This window comes from Sus scrofa, chromosome 2, assembly GCF_000003025.6.
Source record: "Sus scrofa isolate TJ Tabasco breed Duroc chromosome 2, Sscrofa11.1, whole genome shotgun sequence".
NCBI classification, from domain to species: Eukaryota; Metazoa; Chordata; class Mammalia; order Artiodactyla; family Suidae; genus Sus; species Sus scrofa.
In genome coordinates, this window is record NC_010444.4 from 138,412,559 (window position 1) to 138,430,680 (window position 18,122).

Here is an 18,122-nt window from a genome sequence, read left to right on the forward strand (position 1 = left end):
GTTTGGGGATAATTTCAAGCACTTAAAGCTCTTTGAATCTGAAACGCAAATTATTTACAGAAAACTGACTTTTCTGACCAATATAGAGGCTCCTCATTGGGCATTGCAAATCACTTCCTTCATGGTCCAGTGCCCTTGTCCGTCTTCCTCGATTTACATATTAATTTATCCACACTAATTTAAATTGTTCCAAGGCCATGAGTAAAAGTAGCCTGGGTCCAAGTGTTTGAGCAGCAGGAATGCTTAATGAAAAAAGAAATGTGTGAAATTAAGTGATGTAGGGAGGGAAATTCAGCCCCCCGCCTCCAGGGCGCTGAGAGTAGTTGGGTGTTACATATCCAAGCTGAGCCCCCTGGACTCTTGCCTCTAGCACGGCAATAGGATGAGAATATAGAGCCCAGGGGCTTGGAGGGTGAGGATGCTGCGACTGGAGCCTCCTTCAGGCAAAATGTCCTTCACTCAGGGTCACCTGAGCCCAGAGAACAAGGTTGCTGATAATTAATGAGGCTGACGGGGGGTGGAGGAACGGGTTGGGAAATGCTGGGACGCCTTGGGGGAAGTGAGGCGCTTCATTTGGGCAGGTTTTAAACAGTGGCCTGCAGGCTGCGGAGATGGCCCTTGACAGTTCAAAAGGCAGTTCACTCCCACCCTTCAGATGCTGTTCAGAAGCGACCCCCTTCACACTCTTGTGAGACTCGACTCTGTGCATTCCTTAAACGGTCACGGCCGCTTCCTCTGCACTGTCCCGGGGCCTCCAGACCACCTCCTGGGAGGCCCTCTTCTCCTGGCCTCCTTGACACTGTGTCCTCAGTTCTCTTCTTCCTTTGTACGTAGTCTTCGTCTCCTTGTGGCTTCCACCTCCTCCGCCCCTGCTTCGTATCTCCTGGATTTACAATCTAGAGGGTTATCAGAGTTCTGCTGGTAATCAGGTAAGCGTCTGGAATTAAGGAAGGACGCATTTCTAATGGGGTTTGACCCTTCGGTAGAAGGTACAGCACAAGGGGGCCTACCTACACCTCCGGGAGCGGTGTGGGGAAGGCAGTGAGCGTACAGTCACACCGTGTGGCCACGGAAAGAGGCCATTGGGAGAACCAGAGGCCCACATGGAGCGAGGACTAACACAAGAGGAAAAGACCCGACTGCAGTTTTGTGTGGTTACAGAATTATTATTATTATTTTTTTTTGTCTTTTTGTTGTTGTTGTTGTTGTTGTTGCTATTTCTTGGGCCGCTCCCGCGGCATATGGAGGTTCCCAGGCTAGGGGTCGAATCGGAGCTGTAGCCACCGGCCTACGCCAGAGCCACAGCAACGCGGGATCCGAGCCGCGTCTGCGACCTACACCACAGCTCACAGCAATGCCGGATCGTTAACCCACTGAGCAAGGGCAGGGACCGAACCCGCAACCTCATGGTTCCTAGTCGGATTCGTTAACCACTGCGCCACGACGGGAACTCCGGTTACAGAAATATTAATACTAATTGAGACAGTCAGGAAACAAAGGCAGGTCTGCAGTATGGGCAGAAGTGTTAACTGTTAGAGGGAGGAAGAGAAGGGGAAGAGGAGGGCCATGAGCCTGGAGGAACTTGCCATTTTGAATAGTTTTGGTTTAAAAAGGCTTCACCTTGAGGAGACTTTTTTTTTTTTTTTTTTTTTTTTTTTTTTTTTTTTTTAGGGCCCACCTGCGCTTATGGAGATTCCCAGGCTAGGGGTTGAATCAGAGCCGTAGCTGCCAGCCTACACCACAGCCACAGCAACGCAGGATCCGAGCCGCATCTGTGACCTACATCACAGCTCATGGCAACGCCGCATCCTTAACCCACTGAGCAAGGCCAGGGATCGAACCTGCGTCCTCATGGATGCTAGTCGGATTCGTTAACCATTGAGCCATGACGGGAACTCTGAGAAGGAGACTTTTCAACAAAGACCGAGCAGAATGGGGAGTGAGCCATGCAGCTGCCCCCCGGGGAAGAGGGGACAGCCTCAGCAGAGGTTCTGATGTGTAAACACTTTGAAGCAAGGAAGCTGGTGGGGCTGAAGGAGAGTGAGTGAGTGGGAAGTGGTGGGAGATGAAGGCTAGGAGATGAGGTGGAGAGGTGCAGGCTCTCTGGGCCACTGTAAGGACATTGGCTGTCACGCTGAGGGGCGTGGGATGCCCCTGAAGAGTTCTGAGACAGAGGGCGACAAACCCTGATTATGTTGGAAGTGGATCTCTCTGGCTCCTGTGCTGCGCATATACTGAGGCCCAGGGGGCGGGAGGGGAAGAGGCAAGGACCCCTGGACAAGGCCCTTCCCCTCTTTGTGGTCACCCTCTCGCTCCATCCCTGAGGGGAGCAGGTTGAACTTGTTAGGGCCCTAAGGGTCTTCAGCTCTAGGCTGCTTCTGGTGCAGAAGGAGTGATGGTTTGGGTGTTGGTATAACCAGTCTGTCCAAAGGACTGCATTCATGAGTCTTAGGGCAGAAGAACTGGCTGCCGTGTTTCTACCTGACCCAAGGCCTCCTCGCCAGCATTGCCTGGGAGTAGAATTTGGAGCCTCGCTCGGTGGGGCCTGAGGCATCTCCATGTCTGAGTGGAGAGCAGGTCAGGCTGTGGACCTTAGGCTGTGCCAGTGCATAGAACACGGGCGACAGCATCTGCTCAATGGCTTTCTCTCAAAGGTTGTTATTATTATCGGTGTTTAATAATTAAAGCTCTAGAAAGTATTTAGCGATGAGATAATACTAGTCTTATCTTGTAGCAGCTTCATTAACGGGCACTGTGCCGGGTACATCATATAAGGCTCAATAACCACAACATACATTCAGAGAAAAAAAATTGAGAAAATAGAAACAACACTGTCAGGGAACGCACACATCGCCCTCGGCACTGTGTCCGCCAGGCTACCCTCTCTGTGTCCTCAGCCCTGCCTTCTTTCTGTTATGGTGGATGAAGTGTCTACGCCAAGGCCAAGGCCTCCACTGCTGCAGGACCCCATCCCCTCTTGCTCCTCAGGACCGCTGCTTCCAAAGTCTGGTCGAGTCTCAGGCATCCCTCATGTTGTGGATCTGCCAGCAACATTGGACATGCGTGATCCCTCCCTGATTCTGGACACAGTGGCTTTCATTGGCTTTTGGGACAGCACCCTCTTACCTCATCTCCCTTGCTGATAGGATACTTTTCGTCTTTGCAGTTAGGCGTTGCGGTGCCCTAGGCTTGGTCCTTAGTTCATCCGTTCACAATCACAGGCGAGGTACTATTATTGCATGTCATTCACTTTAAGCAGACTGACATGCCCACATTTGTGCTTCTAGCCCCAGCCTCTCTGGACTTCTGCACATATATCCAGTTGCCACTTGCCATTTCCACTTGGAGGTCTAATGGATAATCTCAGACTGAACTCTCGACTTCCATGTCTGCTCACCTCCCGGCTGCTCCTCCCCTGGTCTTTGCTTTCTTAGAGAGTGGCTCTCTCTTACACCACTGCGAGAGCTAAGCACTTGAATTTTCCTTGACTCCTTTCTTTATCGCCACTCTACAGGCAATCCGGCAGTAAAGACTATGTATTTTACTCCCCACATATAATAACCATCTCCTGCCTCAGAACCAGCTATTTCCTGTCTGAATTGCTGTAGTGGCCTCCTAACTGGTCTCCCTTGCTTCTGTTCTTGCCCCAGAATCATCCATTCTCTGCAAAGCAGCAGTCATCCATTAAAAAAAAGTGACATTAGGATGTCACTTCTGCACTCAGAACTCTCTGGTCAGGTCCAGCACCCTCAGAATAAGACCCAGACTGTGTATATCCCACGACCAAGGCCTTGCGTGATGGACTCTGCCTCTCCTTCGGACCTCATCTCTGCCACCTCCCCCCTTGTTCAGTCTGCTGCAGCTACACTCGTTTCTTTGCTGTTCCTCACATTTGTCCAGCTTGCTCCTGAATGCAGGCCTTTGACACACACTGATCCTTCTTTATGGAATGCTCTTCACTCAGATGGCTGCAAAGCGTGCTTTCTCTCATCCTTCAGGTCTCTGTTCACGTTTCACTTTATCAGAGGAAGGGGGTAAGAGAGTTTATTCTTACCTGCTCAGTTACTCTGATGAAGTAAAGTTTGGATAGAGACCTGAGGGAAGAGAGAAAACAAGCTAGGCAGAAATTTCTTTAACGCGTCTCCTCGATCAAAGACATTTGCATACTGACTGGGTATTTGAAAAAAAATTACTAATTTTCTTTTATATCTGTAGTTCTGTTTTAGAAAAAGAATCCTGATTTCTACTAGCAGCCAAGATGGAGCAATACACTGGGAAAAAGAAAAGAGACTCTTTTCAGGCTTTGGACACCTCACAGCCGTGTGAGCCTTCAGTAAAGAGAAACAGCGAGGTAAGCGCATGATAACCCTGCCTTTTTTTGGAGGCACCTCCCAGCCTATAGGGTGTGGAAAGGGGTCCTGGAAGCTTAGGAGGCAGTCCCAGGGAGTTGGAGACAGAGCTTCAGAAAGCCTGGGGTGGTTAGATATTACATGGCAGAGTTCCCGAGAGGAGGGTACTGTGCGGAACCAAAACCAAAGCCAAACACAAAGATAGTCCAGAAATCTATGTAGCGGTCCTTTTGAATATTCCCTGAATACTAGTTAGGACTGCATAGAGTGAAACTCTGCAATAGCAGCCAGAGAGCTGCAAGTTGAACAGTTGGCAGAGCTCACCCAGCTTGGAGAGATGTTTGAGCTCTGACCATCCCGAGTTGCCAGTCCTTGTTGATAACCCAGGGCATTGGGTAGGGACCCCATATGTGTGTCTCTGTAGGATAAGGATGATCAGATCCACTCTAAGAAAGTTTGAAAAGAACCAAACTCATCGATAAGAATTTAACATCCTGACAGAATAAAGCAAAAAAAAAAAAAAAAAAAACTGTTTAAAGAAAGACAACAAAATCCAGATGCTCACCATTCAGTCCGAAATTACTAACACGCCAGACGTAGGAAAATCTGATCCATGTGAGGGGAAAAACCAGTAACCCAGAAATGGTAGAGGTGCGGAAATTAGAAGTCAAGGATCTTGTAACAGTCGTGACTGTAAACATGTACATGGTGGAGTTCCCTTCATGGCCCAGCGGTTAACAAACCCACCTAGGCTCCATGAGGATGCAGGTTTGATCCTTGGCCTCGCTCAGTGGGTTAAGGATCCGGTGTTGCTGTGAGCTGTGGTGGAGGTTGCAGACACAGCTTGGCCGTGGCTGTGGTGGAGGCCGGCAGCTGTGGCTCTGATTCGACCCCTAGCCTGGGAACCTCCATATGCTGTGGTTGCTGCCCTAAAAAGCAAAAAAAAAAAAAAAAAAAAAAGAAAAAAGAAAAAAAAGTACATTATGTTCAAGGATTTAAAGGAAAATGGAAACATAACAAGGAAGGAAATGAAAGCTATGAAGAGAACCAAGTAAAATTTGAAAGGGTTGAAAAATATAATATTTGAAATGAAAAATTCAGTGGTTGGGGATTAAAATCACAGATAATGCAGAAAAATATCAGTAAACTTACAGCACAGAAAGATTGAAAAAAAAGTAAAAATTTTTTTTAGGATGCACACAAAAATATTTATAGATGAAATTTTATGATACTTGGGATTTGATTCAAAATACTGCAGGGTTGGGAGAAGGGAAGTAGGATGAAACAAAGCCTTGTCTTGCTAACTGTTGAAGATGAGGATTGGTCCATAGGGCTCATTACAATCTTCTCTTGGTGTTTGCAGTTCTTAAAATTATTGATGATGGTGAAAGTTTGAAAAATAAAATCTAGGTAAGAAAAAGCAGTTGGAATCTTTCTTCTGTCTGAAATGTACTAGGAAATAGATCAATGAAAAATAATGCTTCCACTGTACAATACTCTGGAAAACTCAGCTTTGCTCTAGTGGGTAGGAACTGGGACCGACTGCGAAAGCTGGGACCTCTGTAACTAGCGGTGCTTCCCTCTCGTTGGGATGATGCTCTGACATTAGGAAGAGAAGTATGAGGACTCAGGAAGAAGTCATGGCTCCGTGGGAGTCCCATGGTTAACACATGGCAGCACCCCCACTGAAGGGGACGTGTGCTCACTCACCAATCTTCTGCCTGCTGTCCAGGTGGGGAAATGGGGTGGGTAAGTCATTGGTGCCATAAATACTGAATTTTGTACATAAACCCAACATGCGAGGTTTTTTCCCTCCTTAAGTTATGTCTTAGTTTGGGTTGCTCGTTAAAGTACCACAGAGTGAGTGGCTTATAAATGACAGAAATTTATTTCTCACAGTTCTGGAGGCTGAAAGTCCAAGGTCAGGGCGCCAGCATGTTTGGGTTGTGGTGCGAGCTCTCTTTAAAAATTGCAAACTGCTTGCTCTGTCCTCACAGGGCAGAGAGAGGGTGAGCAAGTTCTCTGGGGTACCTTTTATTTGGGTGCTAATCCCATTCGTAAGATTTCCATCTCATGGCCTAAGCATCTCCCAAAGCCCCCACATCTCATCACATTGGAAGTAGTTTTTGTTTTTTTTTCCTTTTTTGGGCTGCACCTGTGGCATATGGAGGTTCCCAGGCTAGGAGTTGAATTGGAGCTGCAACTGCCAGCCTACACCACAGCCACAGCACCATGGGATCTGAGCCGCATCTGTGAGATACACCACAGCTCATGGCAACGCCTTAACCCACTGAGTGAGGCCAGGATCAAACCCAAGTCCTCATGGATACTAGTTGGGTTGGTTACCACTGAGTCACAATGGGAACTCCTGGAATTAGGATTTTAACGTAGGAATTTTGGGGGACAGGAGTTCCCGTTGTGGTTCAGTGGAAACGAATCCAACTAGGAACCATGAAGTTGCTGGTTCAATCCCTGGCCTTGCTCAGTGGGTTAAGGATCTGGCATTGCCATGAGCTGTGGTGTAGATTGCAGATGCAGCTCAGATCTGATGTTGCTGTGGTCCTGGTGTAGGCCAGCGGCAATAGCTCTGATTAGACCCCTAGCCTGGGAACCGCCATATATCCGGGGTGCGGCCCTAAAAAAAAAAAAAGACAAAAAAAAAGAATTTTGGGGGACATAAATCTTCAGTCCATTGCAGAGTGCCTAGTGTTAAGGTGCTTAATGGAGTTAAATTGAAGGTGGGGGCAGTATACTAGGGAGCATTGGGCTAGACTCTGAACTGTGAAAGTGAGGCCACAAAACTTACTCTGCAGTAGGCTTTAATCTTCCTTTCCAGCTTGCATGCCAGTGGGCCTTTGGTTGCAGGCTTGGCGCTTGATTGAAAGCTCTTGGGAAGCTAGTGTGCCTTTCTTTCTCTGCCCTTTGGGTCAAACCATCCTTCTCATCAGCCTCTGCCTAGTGAGAGATTCAGCTTAGAGACCACGCTCCCAGTTGTTCTCAGTATGGGAATCTGCGGGCTGTTCTCCAGTGGCTCAGCTCTCGTGGCTCCCTTAAGCAATACTGTTCGATTAGCATAGGGGGTGCATGGGCTGTCTTTTCAGGTATCTGTTCTTTCATGAATTTGTTGATTGACAGTACAGATGCCATGTCCCTGTACATTTTGACTCATTGCTTGCGAATGTAAAGGTATTGGAAATTACACCACTATTGACTTTTTGTTAAGAAAGGCAACTGGGGTGAATACCATGAAGGCAGTTGCATTAATTGATCAAATCTACATACTACATAGTTAATTTTTTTTTTTTTTTTTTATCTTCAGTTCTGTTTTACTCAAAACATTCTCATCAAGTTCAAATCTTTTGTTGTAAATCTTACAATTTATTGCTCGAGTTTTGGTTATATACAGTGTTACTATATTATAGCTTTACAGTTTATTGTTTTTTCCTACCACGTCTGATTTTCTTTTACCCATTAGTGTTGCATTTTTCAGTGTTAGAAAAATCTGTAACACATTTGGTCATGTACAAGTTTAGCCATTACTGGTTTTATTTTTTCTTGCTTATTTATACTAGTAATAGTTCTTATGAGTAAGGCAAAGAGAGAGAGCTTTTCTTGGCCAGTCATGGAGGCAGCTGTGAAGAATTTCCTTGACAATTTCAGTGGCAGACCTTGGCAGCACAAAATAGCACCACAAAGAGGAGTTTCACAGCTTCATTGTGTTCATTCACACAAATAATAAGAACATATTACTCCCCTAACTTTTTAGATTTATATTATCCCTATTCTACTATCAGGATTCAGTGGTAACAGAAAATATCTTTTGAGCTATGTAATTTTATGCTTTTTTTTTTTTCAGAAACAAAACTCAATTTCCTAAGGCTTCTAATAGACTATACTTAAACGAGCAAAACCATATGTTTTCCCACACAATTTCCAACCACTTCTATATGCCTATGAGGAAAAGTACAGAACGACCTTCCCCCACACGTCTCCTTTCACCACTGGGAGTTTATGTTACAGGTCTGTGCATCTTTTACACCAGCACCTGCAGAGATCGACTGGTCCTTTACTTAGCATGTGTCTACCATGCGTGCATTTGAGGGCAGAGGAAGGGCTTCTGCAGCCAGGGTGTAGCAGTGTCCTATTGTAATTAGGGGAGGAGAGAATAAAAGACCGCGTGCGTGTCGGGCTTACCCAAGACCCACTCCATGATGAGCATTTCCGTCCAGGAGAACTGCGTGGTTTTCACTCTGAAGATCTGTTTCGGGTAGTCGGTGAAGGTTTCGTTGGGCAGGGTTTTCACGCCTTCAAAGCGGTCCGATGCGTTCACAACTAAGAGCCCCAAGAAGATTGTAAAGGAAACGGCATGGGCTACAAATTTCATGAACGGGCTCCTCAGGGTTCGTCCTAGCTGGAAACAAAAGGTGGACAAGACACATTAACCTGGCAGCTCCAGGCAGGTGCAGGGCCCTCTTTCACCCACTTTTGCCGAAGGTTGAACCAGGGGATCCGCCATCTGGGACAGAAGCCACTGACTGAACCCAGACATTTTCTCAGGCGCTTTTATGTTAGAGGCTGCCTGCCCAAATCCATCGTCTAGAGACTTTAATTTTTCCTGTTTAGGAGACGCACTGAGGGTGGTAGGAGGAAGGGGTAGAGCCGACTGAGGGCCGCCCTGTTATGGTCTGACTGCACTGCTACCCCAACACATGCGGGTGCATGTCATGCTCTTTGACCCTAGATAATATAATCTGTTTCAATAGGGTTCACAATTTAAAAAAATACACTTTGGATATGCTCTGTTGCTCTTCTGTCTATTTGCTTGAATTTGAGCCTAGATGATGTATTTTCAGTATTTCTTCTACCTTGGTAAATGTATTTAAAGCTGTACATTTCCCTCTAGGTACTGCTTTAGCTCTGTTCCTGTAAAGTTTGGCATGTCTCATTTTCATGGATACTCAGTTATATTTTCTTATTTTTTTTAAAAAAGTTGAATTTACTTTTATTTTTTTAAATTACAGTGTAGTTGATTTACAGTGTTTCCTCAAGTTCTGCTGTACAGCCAAGTGACCCAATCCCACGCATTTCCCTGTGCTGTACAGTAGGGCCCCAAGTATAAATATTTTTTTAAATTCCCCTTTTGATTTCATGTTTAGCTCCAAGGTTAGTTTCCAGTCATAGAGGACTTTCCCCGCCTGCTTTTAAAAATCCTGATTTTATTGCAGCATGTGTTTGGATCAGAGCCTCTGTGACACTACCCTAAAACTTGTTGAGGCGTTCCTCATGTCCCGGTACATGATTAACTTGTGCAGTTGTTCCACGTGAGCCCGAAGTGATCCTGTGGGTAACAGGTATTGGTTACATCTTCTTATCCCTGTCTTGCCGTCCAAAGGCCACTTGGCTCTTCGAGGAGTAAACTGGGGGCTGCACAGTGCGTCTTTGCTGACCCCTGTCAGTGAATTCATTTGGGTCTCTTCTAGGTCACTGCCATCCCCCCCTACGCAGGAGAGCACCAAGTCTCACCCCTCACCCAGGTATACTAATAAGATAGGAGCAAAGAGGGAAACCTTTCCTGGAGCTCAGTTCCTTCTCAAGGGGAGACGTTCAGTTACAGCCAGTGAGCAATTAATTGATGTTCATGCCCGGCCTCGTTCAGGAGCCTAGAGTGTAGGCATGCAGAGTATTAGTTCACGAGAAGATCAGTTATGTGGGTTTCTCGGGTAAAAGTTCCCTACCTCTGACTGTGTTCAACATAGCACTTGTAAATCAGACGGCTCGATAATGTTCTTGTAATGCTTCAGCATGGTAGTCATCCACGTTAATGGTGCTAGTTATTGTAACGTTTTAATGTCATAGAACCCATCTATTGACATTAAAAAAAGATCGTTTTAATCTTCTTTCAAAAACTGTATTTCAAGTCTGGACATTGGAAATTCCTACCTGGACATTGACAATTCACCTGCATTGTCAAATTGTCATATGACACTAGAATAACTTCAGAGATAGAGACCATGTTTCCCTGAAAACCATGGGCTCAGAGAATCTTCCAGATGACATTTCTTTGTAATTTTTAACCTTATTATTTACAGAATAGGGACTGTAGATTATTATTTTTTTTGCATCGGTATATGTACTAAATTCAGATTGAATATAAGGACAAATAGATTTCTCACATAAGTTCAGTTAAAAAATGCGGAATCAAACCATGTCTCATTTTGAGCTATGTGATGTCAATGCCTGCTTTGAATTTCTCATCGTTTTACTTGGCTGTGTTGGCATGCTGGAGTACCATTTCTTAACCAGCATTCTGGGCTGCTTTGGTGTATGTGGGAGGCATCCTTAAAGAGTCTTTGCTTTGCTTCCTGTCATGTGTCTGAGCTGAGGCAGTGGTGAGGGGTGAATAAAGATAGAGAATGTCTAGGGGAAGGCTGAGGAGAGGGTAAGGAATATAGATCTTGCATGTCCCTGTAGGTCCTAGAAATGTCCGAAAAAGATGGAGAACACGTAGGCAGATACAGCTCTTAAGGGTGTGATGGCTAAGCTTCCTCAACATGTATCAGCGGGCTCTACCTGACATCTTCCATTGACCGACTGGATGAGGCTATGGGGACACCTCTCCATCGTCTCCTGTAGATGAGGCACTGATTTCAGGAATTTGCATGCAGGTGCATGCTGGCCCTGGGCTCCCTGCAAGAGCTGCTTGGAGGAATTTAATGTTCTCTTTGTTCTCTCTTTCAAGTTGTTCTCTTCTGGCAGAAGATGCATCTGTGAAACTTACTGTATTTATTGCAAACCGTAAGAAAAACCCTCATAAGGCCCTGTGGTGATGTGGAGGTGACCCTGGGCTCGGTCCCGCTTGGTTGAAGCCATTGGAAGAAAAGCGAGGTTAAGAATTGATGTACTTTTCCTATTTTTCTTTGGGCTCGAAGGCATCTTTTTAACTGGTAAAACTTTGATAGAGGTCGGATGAGAGCAAATCATTTCAGTGATTTCCTTGTCCTTTTTTTTTTTTTTCGGTGACAGTCCCTGTTTGTCTCAATTTTTTGAAGCCAGTTATGCTTGGGGAAAACTTCCTCCTCTCACAAAGCTCCCAGGTGAAGCAAAAGAAAAAAGTCAACGAATCTATACCAGCAGCTCTTAGCTGGGAAATCATTAAAGCTGGGTCAGGTCACAGCACTAGGTATAAAAAGAGATGGTGGAGCTTCAGGAGATACAGGCCTTGGCCTGCTGCCGCCTGAAGAGCAAAACTGGTGAGTGTGAAGCAGAGACTAAAGCAGCTCTGTCATGACTTGGCCCTTATGAGCTGAGAACATATCAGGATGTCCAAGCTGACCGTCCTCAGTCAGGTCACCGCAGGCTTCCTGAGTGCTCAGTGGTCTCTTACTCTGGGAAATACGGGAACAGGAGAGTAACCGAGTAGCGCCCCTGCCTGAGCTCCAAGAGATGGCATCCTTGAGCCCTCTGGGTGGGCACCTGCTTTTACTTGTTGGCATACCTCTGTGTTCCACGCCACTGGGCATGCTTAGCCCACACGTGTAAGCACCTAAGTGGGACCTGGGGGCCACATGCCAATAAGGTGGGAATGACAGCGGTAGAGCAGAGAAGGTTCCCAGCATCTCTCCCAAGTCTGAACTGCCAGGTCTTCCTCATCAAATCCCTGTCACTCATGGCCAGCCAGCCAGCCACCAGTAGCCACAAGCAAGGGCTTAGTATACAAGCTGTTCACAGCTCCATGGAGGCAGACTTGGGATCAAGCATTTCAGAAAGAAACATGCAAGGCTGGAGTGGTTCTCAAATTTTTGAAAGATCCTGGTTAAATTAATGGCAGATTCCTCAGATGCTCCCTAAAACATTCGTTTTCAAAATCCCTAACCAAAGGCTTAGGAGTCTTCTTTCTTTGGGGCGGGGGAAGTGCTCACTAGGTGTCTCTGATCGTTGTGTTTTCACGTTACCATAAGCTTCCACCTTTGGTCCTGGGGGCTGAAGAGGTGCTAGGTAGTAGTGGGATTTTAAAGGTAGGGCTTCTAGGAGTTCCTGTCGTGACTCAGTGGTTAACGAATCCGACTAGGAACCATGAGGTTGCGGGTTCGGTCCCTGGTCTTGCTCAGTGGGATAAGGATCCGGCGTTGCCGTGAGCCGTGGAAAGGTAGGGCTTCTAGGGAAGGAGAAGAAAGGAGGAGAGATAGTCATGTGGTGGTTCTGACTCCTCCCTTCTAGAAAAGTCCTGCTAAATATCTGAATCAAATTCATTCCAAGGTCAGCTCCTCAGAAGCTAGGATGTTTATTTACCTTTAGCGTTGAGGGTTGTAATGCTGCTGATGTAACCGTAACCGAGGTGGGGCTGGGGAGGGCTGCTGTGTCCATGTGTAAGGTGCAGTGGCTGAGGTCAGGTCTCTGGAGCCAGGGTTTATTAGTTAATTTATTTATTTTTACTTTCTAGGGCCACACTGGAGGCACATGGAAGCTCCCAGGTTAGGGGTTGAATCGGAGCTACAGCTGCCAGCCTGCACCACAGCCACAGCAACGCGGGATCTGAGCTGTGTCTGTGACCTACACCACAGCTCACGGCAATGCTGGATCCCTGATCCGCCAAACATGACCAGGGATCGAACCCGCATCCTCATGGATTCTAGTCGGAGTCATTTCCCCTGCACCACAAGGGGTACTCCCTGGAGCCAGGGTTAAAAATCACAGCTCCATAGTTTCTGGCATTTAATCCCTTTGTTTCTCAGTTTCTTCATCTGGGTGATGGAGGTGAAATAGTACTTATTACACAGGGTTGATGTAGGGAGTGAATTATTTACTATGTGCAAAGCAGAGCAGTTCCTGGTACAGAGGAAACACTCGGTGTGGCACTGGAGGACCTCAGGCAATTCCCCTAAAGGGGAACTTAAAATAGAGTCGACGAACTCTTGAAAAGGGCTCACAAGGAAGACCTATTCAGAGCCCTTATATGTGTATGTTACCAGCTCTTTGGGGGGGGTACTATCTTTGTGCAAATTGATGTGGACAGTGAAGGTGATGGACATAAGAAAAGCTATGAGCTGGTCTTCCCTTCAAAGTTGCTGATTTCTAGCGGGAACAGAAACGGGCAAAACACTGTGGTAGGGAATGGAGCATTTTGCAGAGCTCAGACTGGGCTACGTATGAAAGTGATCAGCTTTTTAGCACTTCTGAATCCTCTCCAAGCAGGATGACACGTGATGGACTCTGGATTTGATGACAGATGCTTTTGTAACAAAAGAGTTAAAAATGCTCTCTTTCTTGGCATAGATTTCCCCTCCTTGGCAATGGTTTTAAAGTTGCACGTGGTGGCTTCCTTTAATCTGGAGTAGCTCTCTGCTAGAGACAGATGAGCAGGGCACAGAGGCCTGTGGAGGCACTGTCCCCTCTCTGTTGGCCCTGGGCCACATGGTTTGAGGATCTTAGCTTCAAAGCCTTTCAGCCTCGATAAGGCTGGGACCTTCAAAGGCTGCAGTCACTCCTGCCTTCCTCACTAGATGCTTTTGTTTGGAATGGGGCCGAAGGGGTTGGAGGCAATGGCTAGCATTTTACTCTTCAAGAAAGAATTATTGGCAGTCAGGACTATTAGGTTTCATAGTACACAGACATCAGGTCGCTGTCTAAAGCTGTTTCCAGCTCTCCCTGCCTGAGTCCAGGGACTCATACAGAAGGACAGTTGGACTGCAGAGGTTCCCCTCTTGCACTTTTGTAATGAGAACCTGTGTGGTTCCTCCAGACTTTCACGATGCCGACTTCTGCTCCAGCCCCCCTGCCCTTGAAGACGATTGCTGTTTTTTCAGCTCTCAGATGCTTAACAGTCTAAATGAGGAGTTAGAATGGAAAAGCCAAGGATAGAAAACCACCCAATCAGTCCTGAAAGCCCTTTGGCGCCCTCGTATAGAGGATGAAGAGCTCTCCGGGGAAAGATCTGCCTGAGAGCCTCCGCGTGGACAAGAGCTCCGCGTCCCCTCGCGGGCCACCTCACCTCACCCGATGGGAAATGATAAAAAAACTCACTCTTCTCTTTGTTGATGCTGACAGATCTGTCCCTTGCTCCAGACCTGAGTTACCACCGTGTGTACCTGTCTGTGACTTGGCTGCCCTCTTCACTCACTGTGTTAGCAAGCTCAACTGCTGTGGACACTCTTCACCTGTAATCTCTTTATACAGCTGTTTTTCTAGGGACCCTCAGACACTATGTAAAGATATAATTGGCAGCTTTGGAAAATCAGTGGGAAGGAAATGATGAGGTCATTCTGGCAGGCTAATCAAGTAATTTTGGCGTCCCTAATAGTCCCTAAATTAGGACTGCAACTCTTAGGAAGTAAAGGCACCATTAAGCTGGAAACAGAAATCTCAAAATTTTCTAGACACTGACGGACATTAGCTGATTGATGAAGTTTAGCAGTGACATTTTATGAATACTTTTTTTTTTGTTTTGGTCTTTTTAGGGCCACACCTGCAGCATATGGAAGTTCCCAGGCTCGGGGTCAAATCAGAGCTGTAGCTGTCGGCCTACACCACAGCCACAGCAACTCGGGATCCGAGCAGTGTCTGTGACCTACACCACAGCTCGTGGTAAGGCCAGATCCTTAACCCACTGTGTGAGGGCAGGGATCAAGCCTGCGTCGTCATGGGTACTAGTCATGTTCATTACCACTGAGCCACCCTGGGAGGTCCTATGAATACATTTATCAAAGAGAGTCAGGGCTTAATTTCTATTAGGGAGGTACAGTAAGACCATTAGCATGTGAATTGCTAGAATGACACTGGCTCTTCCATGCAATTACTGGACAGATACAGAGGCGGTGACCCCTTGGGTGGAGGGGCACGAGCTTGTTCGCAAAGCTCCCCCTGCCTCTGTGCCACTCTTCTGGAGAGGACATTGTATTCTGGGGATCAGGAGCCTTCAGAGAGGGCTGGTTTCTTCACGCAGAAGCTGCACCTTCTCTGTAATCTCCAGAAATGTAATATCCCTGCCAAACTTGAAAAGATTTCTTTCTAAATGGTGAGAGAAAAGACTAAAAATGTCTTGACTGTTTTTATCTGGCCTTTGGCTGCCTAAGAGCAGGTTTGACAAGCTCTTGAATGAGGGAGTCTTTCTTTGGAATGAGCATTGTCACCAGAAGTTATCACATGCCATGGAATAATGCTTGTCACTCTGCTATGGACACAGCCTCCACTGCATGGAGCTCAGACTTGGAGCCAAGAAAGTGCAAAGAAACCACAAGCAGCTTAATGACAAGCTCATGTTTACATCTCGAATGCTCTTTTCCTGTCTTACTGGACATTCCAGGAGCATAAAATGCCAGTCAGATAAGTATCTGCACAGAGGAGAGGAAGATCTAGCCATGGGGGCAAACTTTCCTGCAATCATTTCTTCTAGAATATTCTACTGTAAGTCTGATTCTGTAGTCCATAGTGGCATCAGTCTCTTGAATTTACTGAGTCCCCAGAAAGTCCAGGGTTCCTCCCATCTCCACACATCTTTTTTTTTTTTTTAATCACATTTGCATGATATTGACCAAGATTTTTCTTCTCAGACTTACTGAAAGTCTAAAAAATTGAGTCAGCAGCTGGCATATACTCTCTTTTGGTACATTTCCCCAGGAGGGCAGAGGGAAACCAGTTTGCTGGGGTGGGCTAGTCCCAGTTCTCTGGCAGCTGTCACTTTAAGGTTTTGCAGCAAAAGTGAGGATTGGCAGTGCTTGGCTCTTATTTTAATATTGGATGTCCTAGAATGAGCTTGGGCTTAGAGGGTGTGGAGGCTAGCATCCCCCCTCCATCTGGGCTCTGGCTGAAGGCAGCCATGTAACTTGCAGATGAGATGATTCCAGTATGAAAACATGTGCCTGAAACCAGGGACCAGCTCTAATCCAGTTTTAAACGTGGTTAGTCTTTTTTCACTCACTGTGCTTTTTCCAGCTTATGATAAAGATGGAAAAAATTGCCATCACCACCGTAGATATCATTTGGGGAGTTCTGATTGAGAGATCTGTGTTATGGTAGACTGCCTTAGAAACAAAATCCTCAGTATGTAAGATTGAACACCACAACTGTTCAGTATGAGGGCTTTTAATTTTAATACCATTCTGAGTCCTGATTTCTTTCTCTGCCACTCCTCCTACTCTAAGGCACTCAGTTCATGGCCTGCCTGGTTAGGTGGCATCATTTTTGTCCTGGCATGAGTTTTCTCTTGACGGAGTTGACAAGAGGATCCATTCACTGATGACACTTTCATTAACTGCATTAGCTGATCAAATTCCATGTGGGACTAATCTCCCTATAGTCATATTTCTTCTACTCAATGTTGATGACCTAAGCTTAATTCCTTTTTTTAATGTATCACAAATTAAATGCAGTTTTGAAAACTTTAATGACCACTTAACCCATGAAACACATTTCAGAGTTTCTTCATGGTTTGGATTTATAGGCACTAACTCTTGGTCGAAGCTGGAGTGACTGCTGGCACATTCTGTGGCTTTGGGTCAGAAGGCTGGGCTGTGGGGAGGATGGAGCAGGAGGTGTGGCAGCTGGGCACCTACAGGCTCTGCTCCCCTTACAGGTGGGCAGCAGACATTCCCCCTTCTAGGGAGGAAAGAACCCAGCTTTGCACCTTTCAAGCTCTCCTGCTCATTCCCTTTGTCTTTTATTCTTCCAGTGACCTAGTTAGTTGCTCATGTGGGGCCAGAACCCGGACAAGGAAGCCAGGAAACCAGGAAGATGTTGAGATGGGTCTGCAGTGCCCCCCGTATGAGAAGCCTTTGGCCCTCAGCTACTAGTTATTTCTCTTTTCTGAAGTTACTTGTGAAGTGAGTGGATCTTAATGTGATTGAAGGAGTGAAGTGAGCTATTCCACGGAAAGGGCTTAGCAAAAAGAAAGTACTCAATAAATGTCGGCCCCTTCCTGTTATCATCATTATAATTCCTACTACTGTGGGTTCCGAGGCCCCGTTCGGGACCTGCACAGTTAGAGCAGGAGCCATGCTTTCATTCCGCCTCGGTTCTGTCATTGACAAGATTATACCTTAGGTGCGTGAAATCGTCCATTTTATCACTCCTCTGTCTTTTAAGAAAATGATTTTAGAAAGTAAATCTTAGCATTTCCCCTCTCAAATGGTTTTCTACTTCTGCTGAGATACAAGGGCTCTTTGCTTGAAATGTGGAACATGATCAGCTGCATGTTTGGACAAGACGGACTTGAGGTTATGCTAAGTGGAGAGAAGAAGTCACCGCAACGACATGCACCTTAAGCAGTCTGTACCTTGCTGCACGGAGCAATCCAATAGGCTACGGCGAGAAAAGGGAGGCCTAGGGAGACTCCAAAGACAGCCAGGAATTTCACAGCGATAGACTGTTGACGTAAGCCTGAGAGATTTTCATACCACATGGTAAGCAATTGCTGCTGACAGTTAGGATGAGCAACGAACTGTAAAAACAAAACAAAAACAAAAACAAAACGCAAACAGGAAAATGGCATCGGTAGCACTTGAATAGCATATGAACTGCGATTAGCTTGAGTCTAACGTGTTTTCCCGGGGGTCGGGGGGTGGGGGGCCAGCCTGGGTGTTAGATCAGGAGCAGCTACGTCAGGTACCTGCTGGGCCCTTCGGACTTGGGTGTGCTGGGGGTCTTTGTGCTGTGGCTGCACAACTGGCCCCTCTCAGGACTGGCTGCCTCAGAACGTGGCACACGGAGGGCCTGAGAAGTCTCAGGCACAGAAAACTGCAGCCACCTTCGGGGTCAGTGTTGGTCTCTACTCCAAGGCGA

General features: G+C 46.5%; 1 protein-coding gene and 1 long non-coding RNA gene across 2 annotated transcripts in view; one reads left to right on the plus strand and one right to left on the minus strand.

The window, feature by feature from the left end:
- The window catches only part of TRPC7 (transient receptor potential cation channel subfamily C member 7), a gene marked incomplete at its 5' end in the record, with an annotated part of 128,309 nt that overhangs the window by 38,587 nt on the left and 71,600 nt on the right, over positions 1-18,122 (minus strand). Inside the window, 2 exon segments of the mRNA NM_001145753.1 lie at positions 8,544-8,760; positions 17,617-17,781. Coding sequence (NP_001139225.1) covers positions 8,544-8,760; positions 17,617-17,781 — 382 coding nt within the window.
- LOC110259491 overlaps positions 1-18,122 on the plus strand; it is a 50,239-nt gene that overhangs the window by 3,760 nt on the left and 28,357 nt on the right. Inside the window, exon 2 of the long non-coding RNA XR_002341922.1 lies at positions 4,216-4,351. This is a non-coding gene — a long non-coding RNA (uncharacterized LOC110259491). The remainder of the gene's footprint in view (positions 1-4,215; positions 4,352-18,122) is intronic.